The 17,738-nt window shown below is 42.5% G+C and overlaps 2 protein-coding genes across 2 annotated transcripts in view; one reads left to right on the top strand and one right to left on the bottom strand.

Moving 5' to 3' along the window:
* The window catches only part of LOC121294982 (mucin-2-like), a 32,999-nt gene extending 24,890 nt beyond the window's left edge, over positions 1 to 8,109 (top strand). Inside the window, exons 35-49 of the mRNA XM_041219245.1 lie at positions 156 to 339; positions 560 to 872; positions 1,126 to 1,304; positions 1,876 to 1,945; positions 2,221 to 2,342; positions 2,594 to 2,625; positions 2,997 to 3,168; positions 3,688 to 3,792; positions 4,103 to 4,143; positions 4,326 to 4,448; positions 5,554 to 5,652; positions 5,883 to 6,011; positions 6,439 to 6,478; positions 6,778 to 6,904; positions 7,262 to 8,109. Of these exons, the coding sequence (XP_041075179.1) occupies positions 156 to 339; positions 560 to 872; positions 1,126 to 1,304; positions 1,876 to 1,945; positions 2,221 to 2,342; positions 2,594 to 2,625; positions 2,997 to 3,168; positions 3,688 to 3,792; positions 4,103 to 4,143; positions 4,326 to 4,448; positions 5,554 to 5,652; positions 5,883 to 6,011; positions 6,439 to 6,478; positions 6,778 to 6,904; positions 7,262 to 7,505 (1,980 nt within the window). The 3' untranslated portion in view covers positions 7,506 to 8,109. The remainder of the gene's footprint in view (positions 1 to 155; positions 340 to 559; positions 873 to 1,125; positions 1,305 to 1,875; positions 1,946 to 2,220; positions 2,343 to 2,593; positions 2,626 to 2,996; positions 3,169 to 3,687; positions 3,793 to 4,102; positions 4,144 to 4,325; positions 4,449 to 5,553; positions 5,653 to 5,882; positions 6,012 to 6,438; positions 6,479 to 6,777; positions 6,905 to 7,261) is intronic.
* A 441-nt stretch (positions 8,110 to 8,550) lies between these two features.
* LOC121294599 (toll-interacting protein-like) lies at positions 8,551 to 17,532 on the bottom strand. The gene is made up of 6 exons (XM_041218469.1): positions 17,200 to 17,532; positions 13,308 to 13,457; positions 12,952 to 13,134; positions 12,117 to 12,269; positions 11,821 to 11,911; positions 8,551 to 10,700 (listed from the first exon to the last, which is right to left on the bottom strand). Exons 1-6 carry the CDS (start codon positions 17,230 to 17,232, stop codon positions 10,486 to 10,488), a joined length of 825 nt encoding a protein of 274 aa, XP_041074403.1. The 5' UTR covers positions 17,233 to 17,532; the 3' UTR covers positions 8,551 to 10,485.
* Between the last annotated feature and the right edge of the window lie 206 nt (positions 17,533 to 17,738).

The following is a 17,738-nucleotide window of genomic DNA, read 5'->3' on the forward strand; positions in this document are numbered from 1 at the left end:
ATTAAATATAAATGTTTTACAATGTTATACATTATTATTATTATTATTATTATTATTATTATTATTATTATTATTATTATTGTTATTATTATTATAATAATAATAATAATATATTATTATTATAATAACAATACAGGTCCCCCCCCCCGCTGCAGATTAAGTTCGATAACAAAGAAATCATCCCAGCCTTTTCAAGAGATGGCATCCAGATCTCAAGCACAGGAATTGACATGAGTGTGGAGATCCCTGAGATCAGCGCTCAAGTGTCCTTCAGAGGCTTGATGTTCGTCATCCAGCTGCCCTACTCACTCTTCCATGGCAACACAGAAGGACAGTGTGGTAAGAAGGAACCCATGCAAAGCTTCTCTATGGAGTCTTACTCTGAGTTCACCCATACCCTGTTGGAGTTGTCTGGTTCTTATAGCTCTGCTTTAAATCCCAGCATCTTGGGGTATGTAGATGAGAAATGTGGTGAATTCAAAACAGTCTTCTGATGCAGGGTTCTAGTTCAATGATCTAACATGCAGAACATGCCACCTTACTGTTACTCTTCTTCTAGGAATCTGTGACAACAACAAGAAAAATGATTGCAGTGGACCCAACCAGGTTGTTGAACCCTGCCCCGATTCAGCCCACGACTGGCGTATCAACAAAACGGGTTGTAGTAAACCAACTGTTCCACCAACTGTAAGACCCTCTACAACAGCCAAGCCACCATCCACACCTTCACTCCCTGCCTCATCCACGCCTCCACCCCCCGCCTCATCCATGCCTCCACCCCCTGCCTCGTCCACGCCGCTGTCCACTACAGTACCCAGTCAACCTCCGACAACTGCATGCAAAGCACCTATTTGCGAGATTATCTACAGCAAGTAAGGCTTCATGTTTTGTTTGGGTTCAGAAAATGTCATTGTGATGAAAGTGATACTGACCCAAGAATGCCAGGCTGACTTTGAAATTACAATGCATGAGAAACTGAACGTAGTGTTAATCAGGAAATACATCCAACAGTCAGTACAGTAGGTTGCAATAAGTTTATGTTCATCTGAATAAAGCATGTTTAGAAATGTGCTGTGATTATAGTGTTTTATTCAGCGGGTACTTACAAATCTCTTCTGATTACAGAGTCTTTGAAGCATGCAATGAAATAATCCCCGCCAATCCATTCTACGAGGCCTGTTATTATGATGTTTGCCACATGCCGGGCACCAGGATTGGCTGCTCCAGTTTGGAAGTGTATGCCTCAATGTGCGAGACGGCAGGAGTCTGCGTGGACTGGAGGAAATTTACTAATGGGAAATGCAGTAAGTGAAATACCAAAATACATAGACGCATATGCAAATCGATAGGATACAAGACAGACTGGACATTTGTATGACATATATCTGCCGTTATTAATGATTGTTCTTGCTGGGCTCTGTATAAAAGTGTTATATAAGCATGCTTGTTCAATCATTCAGGGGAATTTTGAGAACAGTGAAAGCACCAGTGATGTAATATTTAGCACTCACCTTTTTAATTTTTTTTTTTTTTTTTTTAACACAATCTTCTGTATGGATTTCTGTGATTTAAGGAGGCAGTGTGGTCCAGTGGTTAAAATCCAGGTCTCACTGTGTGACCCTGAACGAGTCACTTAACCTCCTTGTGCTCCATCATGTGGATGAGATGTTAAATCAATGTCTTATTGTAAATGACTCTGCATGTAATGCACAGTTCTCAGCCTGCCTCTGTAAAGCACTTTGTGATAGTGGTCCACTATGAAAGGTGCTACATAAAAATAAAGATATTATTATTATTATTATTATTATTATTATTATTATTATTATTATTATTATTATTATGTTAACCTATGTGCTGCTGTTTGCTTTCCTGCAGAGTACTCCTGCCCACCAACAAAGGAGTACCAAGCATGCGGACCAGATGTGCAGCCTACTTGCAACGCCAAGTGAGTAGAGAGGATTCTGGGGAACCCAGAACCCTAACGGCAATGCCAGGCTGTTGCTCAAGTCTGCATAGCTGTCATATTAAATAAGCTGACTCTAGATTGCAGTGTAGGCACTGTCCCGTCCGTTTGCCGAGGAGATGAGGTGAGGTTAAAAGCTCTAGAACTATGAATGCAGCTTTTACCATGTTGTTACCTGGTTGTAAATGTACTCTTAAGCGCTACGTCTCAAATGGTTTTTGATACCTCCTACCAGTCTTTTCTTTTCTTCTAAACAGGTACAATGAAAAACACATCGACCAAAACCCACCCAGCAGCAGCGGGTTCACGGAAGGCTGCTTCTGTCCAAATGGGACCATCCTGTTCAACTCCTTCAGCGATGTCTGTGTCTCCTCCTGTGGTGAGCAACAGCTTCACAATGTATCCAATGCAAATGCAACCCGTAGCTACTTACTGCTTTATTCAGGTTATATAACTTTTAGATAACATTTTACATCAAGGAGGTCCAGGGAAGTTTGGTGAAGTGGCCATCGCATCACATCCCATAAATCATAAAATTGCACTAGTGCAGTTACCAGAAAAAACAGTTGCATCTAATTTTGAGCAGGATGATTAAACTGACATTAATCACTTTTTTTTTCACTCCTGCAGGTTGCACTGGTGCTGATGGCATGCCCAAAAAGGTACAGTATATATATCTATATATCTATATACATCTGTATCTATATATGCTTATACACAGCTTTTTCTATCAAGCTGATAGAAAAGGACTTGTAATCCGAAACATCCTGATAGAATTGATTTTTTATCATTTCACATTTTTGTGTAGCTACATTACCTTTTTCTTTTTGATTTTTCTCCATGTGGTACACAGCATATATATATATATATATATATATATATATATATATATATATATATATATATATATATATATATATATCTATATATATATATCAAGTTGAACTTAATGGACAAACTTTACAATCGAATGATCCCTTCACACCAGGCACTGCCCCCCTTGAACCCTGATGTGCATTCTCTTTATTCTCAGCCTAACGAGACGTGGCAGAGTAACTGCCAGGACTGTGTCTGTGACAAAGACTCGATGAGCGTCCAATGCAAGCCCCACGTGTGCCCAGAAGAGTCGCCTGTTACTTGCTCCAAGGAAGGACAGGAGCAAGTGATGGAGATAGACAGCCAGTGCTGCAACAAGACCACCTGCAGTCAGTATTCCTTTGGAGAGTTCGACTAAAGCAGTGGTCCTTGAAGCTGTGCTCGTGGGCAAAACTGTACCTGAGAAACCAATGTGCTGTGCACAGGCTGCCAGCTCACATCAGGCTGAATTCTCAAAGCTCTTTACTCCAGTTCATCATGAGCACCCAGTAAAGTTACCAAACCAGAAACAAACAAGTAATACTTTCACTTGTTCGTTTCAGATGTTTTATTCCATTCAGAAAAAAATAGCTTTGAGAAAATGTAGTCCATAATCTTTACCACTGTAACCCTGATTCAGCAGCTGAGAAACTAGATTCTACCACTCTGTGCTCTTAGTCTCAGCTTTTGTGCATTCTTACATGTTTATTTAAATAAACGCTAAGAAAAATGATCACGTCCTCAGTCAGCAATATACATGCTGTACGTGCCCGTGGCCCAAAAGCTGTTGAACAAAAGGCGTTTAATACATTAGCGTTTGCATGCTGCATTTTTCTATTGCCCCATTTGCTTTTTCTTTCTCTGCACAGAATGCAATGTCGACCTCTGCCCGAAAACACAGCAGAGCTGTGACCCAGGGTTCAGGCCAGTGATCAATACCCCGGAGGATGGCTGCTGTCCAGAATATACCTGTGGTGAGCATTGCTGTACATTTTGTTTAATTATCTCACCACAGCTTGGATACAACCAGATACTTCATTGTGAATAATGCTGGTTTGTGCTACCTGGATAATCTGCTTTTTCATCGCTGCATCAAAAAAAACAAACAAACACTTGAATCAAATAAACACTAAAATAGATGTACAGACTAGCAGCACAGCAGGGTGAATGTATGGGGTGTTCATGGTTCATGGGTAGTTTTTAACAGACTCATTTGAATGGCTCACCCAGCTATTCATACTTCAGTTAGCAATCTGTTTTAACATGCTGTCTGTTTCTCTCTAGTGCCCAAGGAAGTCTGTGTGTTCAACAACACGGAATATCAGGTGAGGGCAGGCTTTGTATCATATGAACACCGGCCTTTATAAAAACTGACCATGGTATTTTTGCACTTTCTTTGTGCTGCTTTTCTAAGGGCTGTGTTTGAGACTGAAGGCCCCAGTACATCTTCTTATTGTACACAAGCATATGTGTTGATCCACTGTGTTTTATTTCATTTTTTTCACAGCCTGGATCCACTGTTCCTAAGGACACTTGTGAAACATGTCAATGCGGATTCCAAATCGACCCAGCCACCAAACTGCAGATCATTGACTGCGTGCCAATACTCTGTGACACCGAATGCCAGATTGTACGTGCCACTTCATTACTTACAACCCTGAACCTACCGGCCCATTTGATTTTAAATGCATTTTGCATTGTCTTTCACTGACTATGGTTACCTGCAGAGGGCTGGAGCAGCTTCCATAGAAATAAAGAAGAAAGAAAAGGGTTACAGTATCTAAATATACATGGGTCTGTTTATTTACCAGTCACATTACCTATCAAAAAACGAGCTACTGTCTATCAGAAACCAGGACCAGGGGACACAATTGGAAATTAAGTGGAGACAGACTTAGGAAGAGTGGGTAGGAGACTCTTCTTCACACAGAGCAGTGAGGGGATGGGATGGGTTACCTGGTCATGTTGTTGAAGGAGACTCTTCTTCACACAGAGAGTGGTGAGGGGATGGAATGGGTTACCTAGTCATGTTGCTGAAGGAGACTCTTCTTCACACAGAGCAGTGAGGGGATGGGATGGGTTACCTAGTCATGTTGCTGAAGGAGAATCTTCTTCACACAGAGAGTGGTGAGGGGAGGGAATGGGTTACCTAGTCATGTTGCTGAAGGAGACTCTTCTTCACACAGAGCAGTGAGGGGATGGGATGGGTTACCTGGTCATGTTGCTGAAGGAGACTCTTCTTCACACAGAGAGTGGTGAGGGGATGGAATGGGTTACCTAGTCATGTTGCTGAAGGAGACTCTTCTTCACACAGAGAGTGGTGAGGGGATGGAATGGGTTACCTAGTCATGTTGCTGAAGGAGACTCTTCTTCACACAGAGAGTGGTGAGGGGATGGGATGGATTACCTAGTCATGTTGCTGAAGGAGACTCTTCTTCACACAAAGAGTGGTGAGGGGATGGAATAGGTTACCTAGTCATGTTGCTGAAGGAGACTCTTCTTCACACAGAGAGTGGTGAGGGGAGGGAATGGGTTTCCTAGTCATGTTGCTGAAGGAGACTCTTCTTCACACAGAGAGTGGTGAGGGGATGGAATGGGTTACCTAGCCATGCTGTTGATGCTGAACTGCTGGGATCCTTTAAGATCGATTGTTTTGAGAAATACCAGCTGTAAGGAACTGGATGAGCACTGATGGTCTGAATGGCCACCTCTCATGTTTGTTTGTTTGCTCGCAGGGTTTCAGGTATGAGGCAATCCCCGGTATGTGCTGTGGAGAGTGCGTCCAGAAGGATTGTGTCGTCATGCTGCCAGATGAAACGGCTCACGTGATCCAGGTGAGAGTGATGGCAGGGCAGGCAGCCTCGGCACCTCCAGTACAGGCCCTCAATCGTTTGAGCAGTTCCTTCAACAACCTTATTAATCATGACATGGTGAAATTGTGGGGGGGGGGGGGGGGGGGGCAGTCCACACTGCTCTTTTCTCTCTTTCATGACAGTCAGCATATTTGAGAATCTTGCCCCACGGTGTTCTATCAGCCTTTGATATCCTTGTCCATCCCACACAGCCTGGACAAGTCTGGTCAAGCCCTGATAACAACTGCACCCGCTACGAGTGTGTGAAGAATGAAGACAAACTAGGACTAACTGAGATCAACATCTTCTGTCCTCCATTCAACCCCAAAGACTGCATCCCGGTAAGTTTTCTTTAAAAAAAAAAAACCCTACAGCAGTTGAACAGGTTAAGCTGGTCTGCATTGTGAAACCTTTTAATATGAGCAGCTGAATAGACTAGCTTTGGAGTCTGCAAAGTTCTCTTCTTCAGAAGAGGAGTGTTAAAGGTAAACTAGGAGTTTGGGTTTACTTCTCCAAGGCTAAACTCACCTGTAAGAGGGACTTTCTCTGCCTTCAGTTTCCAATTAGAATATGCCTTTGTGGTCTTGGAGCTTGTGTATTTACATTATCAGCAGCTGTTCACAATTCAATTAACTTGTCACAAGCACAGCTGAGAGATGTAATGACAGAATGCAGGTTTTTCTGGAGTAACTCTTTTTGCATGTACTGTACTTTATTTTCTAAAATGCTCTGTTAATATGTTTCTAATTATTTGAATGCATATTTCAGGGCACTGAGACACATGGCCCAGATGGCTGCTGCCTTCAGTGTAAGTATTACTAGAAACCTCTGCTTGTTACAGCATCATGTCTGTAATATTCCATTCATGCTGTTGGGTTAGTTCCTGGGGTCTTTGTTCAGTTTAAGAGTGTCAGATCTAAGTACTGCCACAATTTAATATAAAACAAATGACACTAGTTACTTTTTAAAGACAACCCTAAAGAAACTCGCTCACATTGTGTGATTGCCTCCTTAGCTCAATGATTTAAACATCGGTGCTCGACACCATGATTAAACACCATGGCCTTTTGTTATTTGAACATTTCCAATCATTTTTAACCCCTGCAGGTAAACCGAAGCCTGTTAACAATTGCAACATTCAGAAACAAACAACTAAAATTGTTAGCAAAGGGTGCCAGTCTAACGCTGCTGTGGAGCTGACATCATGTGGAGGGTCATGCGGAACATATTCCATGTAAGTCATTGATTATTATTATTATTATTATTATTATTATTATTATTATTATTATTATTATTATTATTATTAATTATAATAAAGGTCTGTAATGAGTGCATTCTATCACTGATCTGCACACAGCTTTGTGATGTAGATGAAAAAGAACTGATGCAGGTTGATAGGGCTGTCTTCTTGTTCCCATGCTTGCTTAGTTATTCAATCAGTTTTAGAGTGAGATCACAATACACTGTACACATATAAAGCTGTGTGGAATTTGAGGCAAAGGTTTTGAACACAGAGTTTAACAGGGTCTCTAGGGCCCAGTCTCTCATATCAGGGTCTGACGCCTGTTTCTCCCCTCTGTCCAAACACCAGGTATTCATCGGAGTCCCACTCCATGATGCACTCCTGCACCTGCTGCAGGGAGACGAAGACCAGCGAGAAGACGATCACCCTGTCGTGCCCTGACAGCACCACCCTCGACTTCGCCTACATCTACGTGGAGGAGTGTGGTTGCCAGGACACGGAGTGCGTGGACAACAACACCACCAGCGCGAAACCCAGTGGGCAAGAGGGTACGGAAACAACTGACCTGAGAGCTCGCCGCAGGAGGAAGTAATCGTGCATCGAGCATCCCGGCACTCCTGCCTGACCATTCTGATTCAACTTCCCCCCGTTACCTCTTTGCGCGCCATTTCAAATCATTTAGGTGATAGCTTGCAAACCTCAGCTATGCGCACATTGCTTTCCTAATGATCTTTCTCTTTTTTTCCGCCTCCTACAGCAGCTCAGTAACAACACCTGCCATCTCTCTGGTGTAATAGAAAAGCTACTTCTATTTAAAAGGGCTCAGCATGCAAATCGAGCACCAAAGCAACACTGACAATGCATTCGTGCACATTCAGTAGGGCTGCTCACCGGCACTGCAACACATTTATACCAAACTATACAAAGTCCTTTTGTTTAAATATATATTTAAATGTCCACATTGAAAAAATATTTGCGACTCCGGGCACTTAATTAAAGATGAAGGACGAATAAATGAACTAATAAATAATTCTGATGTGAAGAATTAACATATGGATCCGAAAACATAATTTGTAGTTTTATTTTGTTGTGTATTTGTTGACGTGTGTGCTCATGGGTAAAGCCTTTTACTGGATGTGTCTTATTCAGTTGTCTTCTTGTGAAATCTTTTCTCGAATAAACTTTAGCACTTTGCATATTCCTTGTCTTCACATGTATTACTCTCACCCACATGTAGGGTTACCATATTGTTCACTGGGACAGTTCGGCCTTGCATACCTGTCTCAGGTACCATCCACTTGTTTTTCTTTAATAAAAACAGGACTACACTTACCAGAATGCATTGGGGTGTGAGTTAAAAAGACCTGTTCAATGCATCAGGTGGTTTTATTCTAAATGAATACAGAATTCATGTTCAGCTTGCTCAACATTAAGAACAAAGTCCTTTAAGAATGGTTAGCATGGAAGCTGGCACCCACATAGCCCCTGTTGTGTGGCCCTCTATAAACAGATTCTACAATCCCTGTATGTTGTGTTTATAAATCAGACAGTAGGAAGGATATTACTTAAATAGACCAACTACTGACAAACCAAACCAGCCGAAACCCACACAAGGACGAGACGCGGGATATAATTTCAAAAAATTTCTTTATTTAACTCCTATTGTTTATATAGGAAAAATCACATTACCGTTACAAAATGAGAAACAAAAAGGCATTGAGAGTGAAGACGAGAAGTAGAATGATATCACTTTGCTATTTGGTTCTAGCTTTGTAAAATCAGAGATGGAAATTCCTATTGCATAACAGTTTCACCCATTCCAGATTTAACCACTAGCTTGATTAATTATTAAACTAGCGAAACCACGAATGAATCGAACTGCTATGCAGTTTTACCTCGGTCAACAAATAGGAGTTGATCAAAGACTAAACTCTTTGAGAAGGTGGCCCCTCATCCATTAGCACATTCTCTTTTCAAACTAAACACAACTGATCTGAAGCATTGACTGCAGGGAGTCGGGAAATCAAGTAAAATGTCAGGAAAGTGGAATACACATGAACTCCTGAACAAGGACCGGGCGCTTCCTTTCACCTGCAACATTATTATTTGACACTTCAAAAATAAACCGTGCAATATGGAACATGTGTTCTGAACTCCTAAAATATATACTCAAGATGATGAAAAACAAATCAGCTGAATGAATCTATATCTTGGTGAGCTCTGAATTTTCATGTTTATTACAATCACAGTCCTCCAGACGCCACCTCTGTTTTTTTGCAGATCCCCAAACTTCTTTTTTTTTTTTAAAGAAATTTCTATTTGACTTGCCTAAAGCAAGACTATATATAAAGTACACCGAAGAGACATGACAACAGGTGTTCCTCATAGTGCTGTCCTTTGAGTCAACAGAAGGCATCTCATTTGTCACTGAATTCCTCCCAGTCCTAAAAGAAATAAAAACATAGCTATATATAAAACTTTGTGTTCTCTAAAAGACCCCCAAAGATGTTTGTCTGTTTATGTCAAATTTTATAAAAAAAACAAAACAGTAATGTGTTGGCTCTTACAGTATATAAAGTGGCAAACGAGTTTGGTCTGGGATGACCCCAACCATTTCCTGTAGAAGCTGGAAACGTAAGCCTGGCATCAAAGCCTATATTCTTTACGCAGGACTCGTTTAATATTGCAAGTGGCCAGTCCAGCTCTTTTATAAGCCAAACTACTTAAAAGTTTCAACACTGGTTTCAGCAGTTTCATGTCATGTCAGGAATGACTCCAGAATACACAATGTCTTACAGTCTAGCGTGTATTACTGAACGTATCTCTAGGGAGCTCAGGGTTCCCCAATAAAACTATAGCAATGATGCCCTCAGGATGACAATGACAACGACAACAACAGTGCAGGCTGGGTAATTCATTGACGCAAATCACTGAGAAGATTTCCTGAATCCATCGAGATACGAATTTACAATGCTCTGGATAAAGCCCTGAAATTGGCAATACTGCTGATATAGAGAAGATGTAGAGTCTCTGTAGGGATGCATGTCTGTCTGCCTATCCACATGTGCAGCTTGTGTTTCTTCACTAACCCGAACGATACAATGACACTGAGATAGCTGATACTAGCTGAATGCTGTGCTCATGTCAAATCAAACTGTTTCTAAGCCCATCCAGTTCCAATTAAATCTGGGGGCGACTGGTGAGAGAGTTCAATGAATATGCACACATCTGGACACTTCACAGAATGCTGAAAGCGAATGAAAAGAAATGCAGCGATTAAACACAAAAATATATATCATTTAATTATGGCTAATAAATCGATAAAATATTCCACCTGCAGAAAACTGCTCATTATCATACAATGCCCCTCCTCCCCCACCGTCATGGGACTGTGGACAACATAAAGTCTTACACACATGTGCATCATACATATGTTTACATATATATATATATATATATATATATATATATATATATATATATATATATATATATATATATATAAATACACACACACACACACACACACACACACACACACACACGAGTTCATAAACAAACAGCGCCTGGATCTATAATTCTTCGGTCATCTGAAGCAAGGAGTTAATGGCAGCGTCCTTGTTGCCAATCTGAGCCTCCATGACAGAGCGAATCACTTCTTTATCCAAATTAGGGAACATGTCCTGGAGAGATCTGAGGTCCTCTTCGTTGTAGAGGGGCTGTGAATTGGCCACTGGAGCAGGAACCCCCGCTGGGACCATCCCAGGGTTGTAGATTGTTTGCACTCCTGCAGAAAGGAGGAGAAACAGAAAGAATGAGAACAAATTGAAAAGAGTTTTCAGTGTCTACTGTGTTTGAGATTACTGAACAAAAGTGACCAGAGTGAAAGGGAACTTGTGCAGCCCCTAGTGAATGCTGGCCTCATTGTTGTAGTGCTACAGGAATGCATCAAGTATTATAAAACTGCATCCTGTAAAGGCACCAGACTCATTCATTTTCCAGTCCTAATTGGACCAATTCATTTTCCAATCCTATGTTTTAAACGTCTTCCAGGATTAGAGGGACTGATTTGGGGCTTGCTGCGACTGTGTTATCTTTAGACAATCCCATACTAAACCATGAATAAAAAGCAACAAGGGCATGGCATTCTTCATGATAAACAGCTTGGATATATATAGCTCAAGAACACTCCTTATAAACAGGTGGGACAGCATTCCTGTGCCAGCTGCACTTTGATATGCAACAGCAACTACAGCTACTCAGAGGAGAAGAACAAATAAACATGAAAGAATGTATGGTATATGAGAAGGCGAGGCAGTGAGCAAGGTGCAGTAGAGCCAAAATATACAGCCGTAATGTCTCATTAAAATCAATACCTGCACTCCTTTGGTGATGCACATTTTTTTCTAGTGCGGTTATATTTTCAAAATTAAAAAAAACGTCATTACTGACTTCATACTACCAGTGCTTGAGAGACTGTGACATCCACTGAGCTTGAACCCAGAGCTTCCTTACTGTACATGTATGAGATGTATTGTTTGTACTGAATTACATTACACTGGCAGTATGCTACATCTACCCATAGGAATAGCCTTAGCTGTACTAACACCCTACAGGGATGGAAAGAAGACCCCCATTGCATAGAAGTTTGCACCATTCCATGGTTTTACATGACACACCTGAGCTTGTTACTTATACACTGGCTAATCAAGCTTGTATTAAAATTTGGATGAATCTGCTATGCGATAGGAGTCTTACTTCTATCCCTTCTACATCACTGGAAACACATTCAGTACAAGGTCACTGCTGCTCTCTAGCGGCAGGAATAGGAACATTACCTACCTGCCAGGGTCCGTACAGTAAGACCGAGCACAGAAAGTAAGGGAGTGAAGGAGTGAGTAACATACCTGCGATAGGAACATATCCCACTCCCTGCTGGTACACGGTGGGCATCAGAACTACAGGCTGAGGCTGCATCACCATGCTGGCTGGCACAGACTGGAGGGGAGAGGGAGAGAGAGAGAGCATGAAACATCGACAGGATTTAAACACAGCGTCACAAGAGTTAAATGGCTACCATTTATTATAACAATTCTAACAATATAAAATGTAATACATATATATATATATATATGCAAGAAATTGTTACAAATTGTCAAATAACCAAAACAAGGTTTCCCCTACCACCCCCCCCCCCACTCACTGTGTATGACATGACGAGGTTGATCATCCCCTCCTTGTCGTCTCCCTGGCGGCCGCTCAGACTGTACCACTCGTCCACCACCTTCCCGTCCTTCAGCGACTCCGGAATGGGGATGTGCGTCCAGGCGATCCTGTCGTCCATGGAGAAGGCTCTCTGCGGGAGAAGGAAGTATGAGGTACAGTGCATGCTGTATAGAGAGGCACATCCCTGCTGCTGCCAGTATGAGGTACAGTGCATGCTGTATAGAGAGGCACATCCCTGCTGCTGCCAGTATGAGGTACAGTGCATGCTGTATAGAGAGGCACATCCCTGCTGCTGCCAGTATGAGGTACAGTGCATGCTGTATAGAGAGGCACATCCCTGCTGCTGCCAGTATGAGGTACAGTGCATGCTGTATAGAGAGGCACATCCCTGCTGCTGCCAGTATGAGGTACAGTGCATGCTGTATAGAGAGGCACATCCCTGCTGCTGCCAGTATGAGGTACAGTGCATGCTGTATAGAGAGGCACATCCCTGCTGCTGCCAGTATGAGGTACAGTGCATGCTGTATAGAGAGGCACATCCCTGCTGCTGCCAGTATGAGGTACAGTGCATGCTGTATAGAGAGGCACATCCCTGCTGCTGCCAGTATGAGGTACAGTGCATGCTGTATAGAGAGGCACATCCCTGCTGCTGCCAGTATGAGGTACACTGCATGTACAATAAAGCCCTGAGGTCTTGAAAAAATCATTTTTATTTCTTAAACTTCATTTACTTTATCTATGTATTTATTTAAAAGGTTGGACTGATCTTGACGATTGCTGTTGGTTTCCTGCAGCGCCCTCCTCTGGCTCACCTCATCGAAGATCTCCAGGTAGAAGGAGTCGACGCCTGGTGGCACGGTGCACTGGATCACCTTGTTCCAGCGTGGGTTCTTGGCCCCGTTGTGTGCCGTGGGTGTCTCGTACACCGCGTAGCCCAGCCGGACTCGGCAGTACGGGTCCATCCGCGTCATCCCGTAGTTCTTTGCCAGCTTGCCCTGTTGAGAGAGAAGCGAGAATTAGGGCAAGACTGAAAAACAGAAAAACTCATTCCTACAAAAACAGCTCACATGCAGACACGCACACACTCGCAGACACGCACACATGGATTTACTGTTTTGTACAGGCGGAACTCAGACGCTGTATTCCAAACAGGCTTTCAAAAGCTTACCTGCACCACGGTGATGCTCAGCCTGCCCACTGTTCCCATGGCGGCTCCGTACTGGAGCTGCTGGGCTGCCTGTGCATCTAGCTGGATCTGTTGCTGCTGCTGCGTGGGGGTGACCCGCAGGAAATCCTCGGGCAGCTCTCCGATGTACACCTGCACCAGCAAGAGGAGAGGGGGGTTACACACCAGGCTTATTAAACTGGGGTGGGAAGAGCCTGCCCAGGGGGCTCCCCCCAGAAAATACTTTCACTGCTGACATGAGGGACAGACTTTGTGGTTCTTACAGGCCAATATATAATACATTTAACATGGTTACTTTCACAGTTCTGCTTCTTTCTTGTTTTTTTGCTATCAGCAAAGTTTTTAAAAAAGGGTCCACCAAATAACATTTCAGGATCTCTGCCGTAAACCATGGTACTTAACACTGGGTCCTGGTGGCTGTACAGGCTGCAAGGTAATATTGTGGGCTGAACTTATTGGAAACTGTACTTTAACATGTTTTTTTTTTTTTGGGTCTGTACAAAAACAGTGGTCTTTTATGAGCCAGTTAAAGAACAAGACCATTTTCGAGACTTGTACTACGACAGCACAGCGGCATTCCACACCTCAGCCCGTACCCTTTGTGCAATTTTTCTATTATCTTGTATGACAAAAAACCCCACCTGATTTACAATGTTGCGCAATCATCAGTTTTGATTTTAGCGCATATACATTTACACAAGCAGGTGGCAAAGAGCTATCAGCCTGCTTTTAGAAATTAAAAATGGAATACTGTCAATGTACTGCAGTATGAAAGGGCTGACACTAAAGTGAAGGCATGCTGCTACAGACCCTGCAAGCCCTGCTCTAGGGCCTCTTTCTGCTATTCCATCTTGCACAATGCAATTCATTAGGCAGTGATGTATTTGCATTGAGAGTTACTTTTTTTACCTCTTGTTACAGTATGACTCACCCCTATTAAAATATTCTGCTCTCTTCTTTAGTCATTGTAAGTGCTAACACCACGTTGCAGGGAAACGTGTATTTGATTATACCCTTGTTACCTACCGTTTCCCATTCTTAAAAAAGCTAATACAAGCACAACACAGCCCGACATATGCACAGCACAGAGTTTGAATTCAAAAAGCTTAGCCAATGCCAGCTAGTTTATTCACAAAACAATACTTCTCTGTTTTTAGGTGACTTGGAACTATTCATTCATTAACGACTTTTAAAAATGAGATACGAAATCTTTGCAATTGCTTTTCAGAAAACTGCTGTGTGCATGAAAATGAAAACAAACTGACAGCAGACAAGTCCTAGTTATGAATAACAGTGCTTAAAAATGAGCCGTGTGTGCCACTCACAGACACACAGTACCACCACAGAGGCTGACTGATTGGCAGTGCAATCGAAGAGCACAATCCAACACCTCTCTCTCAATTGGAACGACTAACACTGCACGCTGTTTACATTTGCATACAGCAATATACCAGGCAAATGCGTTTTCAAATGTGTTTAAATTGCTGGCAGGAACACAGTGCATCTCAACTGCTTGAGGTTAATGGATGACTGCCGTACTGTCCGTCCATTTAACACTCAAAGAAAAGTGATAGGGACGACACAACAGACCATGTCAAAGGCTTATTTTATTTTTAATTGTTTTTTCATGCCAGAGTGAACAATTTCAGACCTGTAACCTTTTTCTTTCACACTTTGTTGTACTGAAAAACAAACGTGTGTAAATTGCACTTTGCCCAATTGCCCACTGGCTTTCCAGGCAAAGTAACATAGGTAAACACAGCAGCAGTTACCATGAAGTGCAATTTACCAGTCAACGCTGCAATCACAAAGCTGCATTCCCACTTGATTTCCTACTCTGTTAAGACAAGGCGAATGCTAGTAATTGCACGAGCTGGGTTAATGTTTCCGATCTCTGGTCCTGCAGGCAGTGGCAATGTTAAACATACAGAAAGTAAAGTATAACAGGCTCTGTGCAGCCACTTACAGGACTGAAGAGAAAATGAGGAACTAGCTTCCCAAACTGGCCAGGTTTGATTTTGAACAACTACGCCCAGACTGAGTCAGACTTGCATTTCCTGGGAGTGGTGTCTTGTTGTGATAGGAGCATGCACTTTGTGGTAAGGTAGGGCTAGTCCAGCTCATTGGTACATTAGCTACGATGCATCAAGGTGGAGACCTGACATGATTTTCAAGACCCATCACACCTTGTTAAGCAGCACACACTTTTTTTTTTTTTTTTTTTTTAGTTAAACAAACATCTTATTTGTAGTCGTGTAATAATTCAATTAAGAGAAAAATAAATAAATATATATGAAGCTGTGTGGTCAAGTGGTTAAGGAGACGTGCTGGTAACCAGTAAGGCCCCCGGTTCTAATCCCAGCTCATTTAACCTCCTTGTGCTGCGTCTTTTGGGTGAGACGTTGTTGTAAGCGACTCTACAGCTGATGCATAGTTCACACACCCTAGTCTTGCATCTTGTAAAGTGCTTTGTGATGGTGGTCCACTATGAAAAGCACTATATAAAAATAATGATTAGTATATATACACACACTGAGGGTGTAGAAAAGACAGGGCTGGAAATAAGATAACCATGCAAGGATGGAATTGAGACTCCTGTAGCATAGCCGTTTCACCCATTCCAGGTTTTACCACAAGCTAGATGAGGCACAGTGTACAGGTAACAAACTCAGGCGTGTCTTATTAAATTGATAATAAAACCAGGAATGGATCAAACTGCTATGCAATATGAGTCTTAACTTCCATTCCTGGAACATATTATTTACAAAACACTTCGTCTGTGCTATATGTTACAACAAGCCTTCTTCGCCACGGCTCACCGAATTACAAGGGTGTACAATCCTGTATATTTATTTAAATCTCAGTGCTGTCTACAGTAAATGTGTTTGGCCTTACACGTTAAGTCAAATCATGTTGTGACAAGGCAAAACAAGATCTCAAGCGAAATTATAAACCAGATATTAAAATGAGATACTCGATAAGTAAGACGAGAGATTGGATGAATATTGCTTTCACTTCGCTATAGTCGCTCCCGCGTACGGTTAAGCAATTTATAACAAAATCTAAATGCTTTGTTTTTAAATAGAGACATGTATTAGAGGTACGGGTACACTCTTAATAATATTAATACAGCAGCAGGCACGGCTAGCTAAACCGGTACCACACGCACACGCACACACACACGCACACACACACACACGCACACACACACACACTGACACACACACACAGACACACACACACACACACACACACACACACACACACACACACACACACACACACACACACACACACACACACACACACACACACACACACACACACACACACACACACACACACACACACACACACACACACACACACACACACACACACACACACACACACACACACACACACACACACACACACACACACACTGACACACTGACACACACACACACACACACACACACACACACACACACACACACACACACACACACACACACACACACACACACACACACACACACACACACACACACACACACACACACACACACACACACACACACACACACACACACACACACACACACACACACACACACACTGACACACACACACACACACACACACTGACACACACACACACACACACACACACACACACACACACACACACACACACACACACACACACACACACACACACACACACACACACACACACACACACACACACACACACACACACACACACACACACACACACACACACACACACACACACACACACACACACACACACACACACACACACACACACACACACACACACACACACACACTCACACACACACACACTTCATCTGCCTTTACCTACCTGACCCCTCTGCGTGCTGACGGAGGTTGCCATGCCGCTGCCTGTGTTCGCTCTCAGAGATAGGTTGCTGTTGACGGTTTAATAATACGATGAGAAAGATGTCTAGATCTTTCTTTTTTATTCACCTTACACCCTCTTTCCTTCCTCGTCAGCTGATTTGCTCGAACGTCACAAGTGGCGCTGCCAGGTGTTGAGAAACTGCGCGGTCGAGTGCGCCATGTTGGCTCCGCTGGCGCTATGGATCACAGCAGGACGCTGGCTCGAGTTTTGAGCCAAAATGTCGCCCTTTTCAACGCCGTCTTACTCTTGTTGGACAATCCTCCCTCCTTCACATAACAAACACACACGCACGTCACCACGACAGCCATTCCCTGCCTCGCTGTCACAATTGTATACATATTATTACATATACATTTACACTATATATACAGTTGAATACATTTTACAGAAAAAAAAACTGTTTTATGGCATATATATATATATATATATATTTTTTTATATATATATATATATATTACAAAAAAACGGTTTTATAGTGT

The sequence above is a fragment of the Polyodon spathula genome, chromosome 19 (genome assembly GCF_017654505.1).
Source record: "Polyodon spathula isolate WHYD16114869_AA chromosome 19, ASM1765450v1, whole genome shotgun sequence".
In the NCBI taxonomy this organism is placed as follows: Eukaryota; Metazoa; Chordata; class Actinopteri; order Acipenseriformes; family Polyodontidae; genus Polyodon; species Polyodon spathula.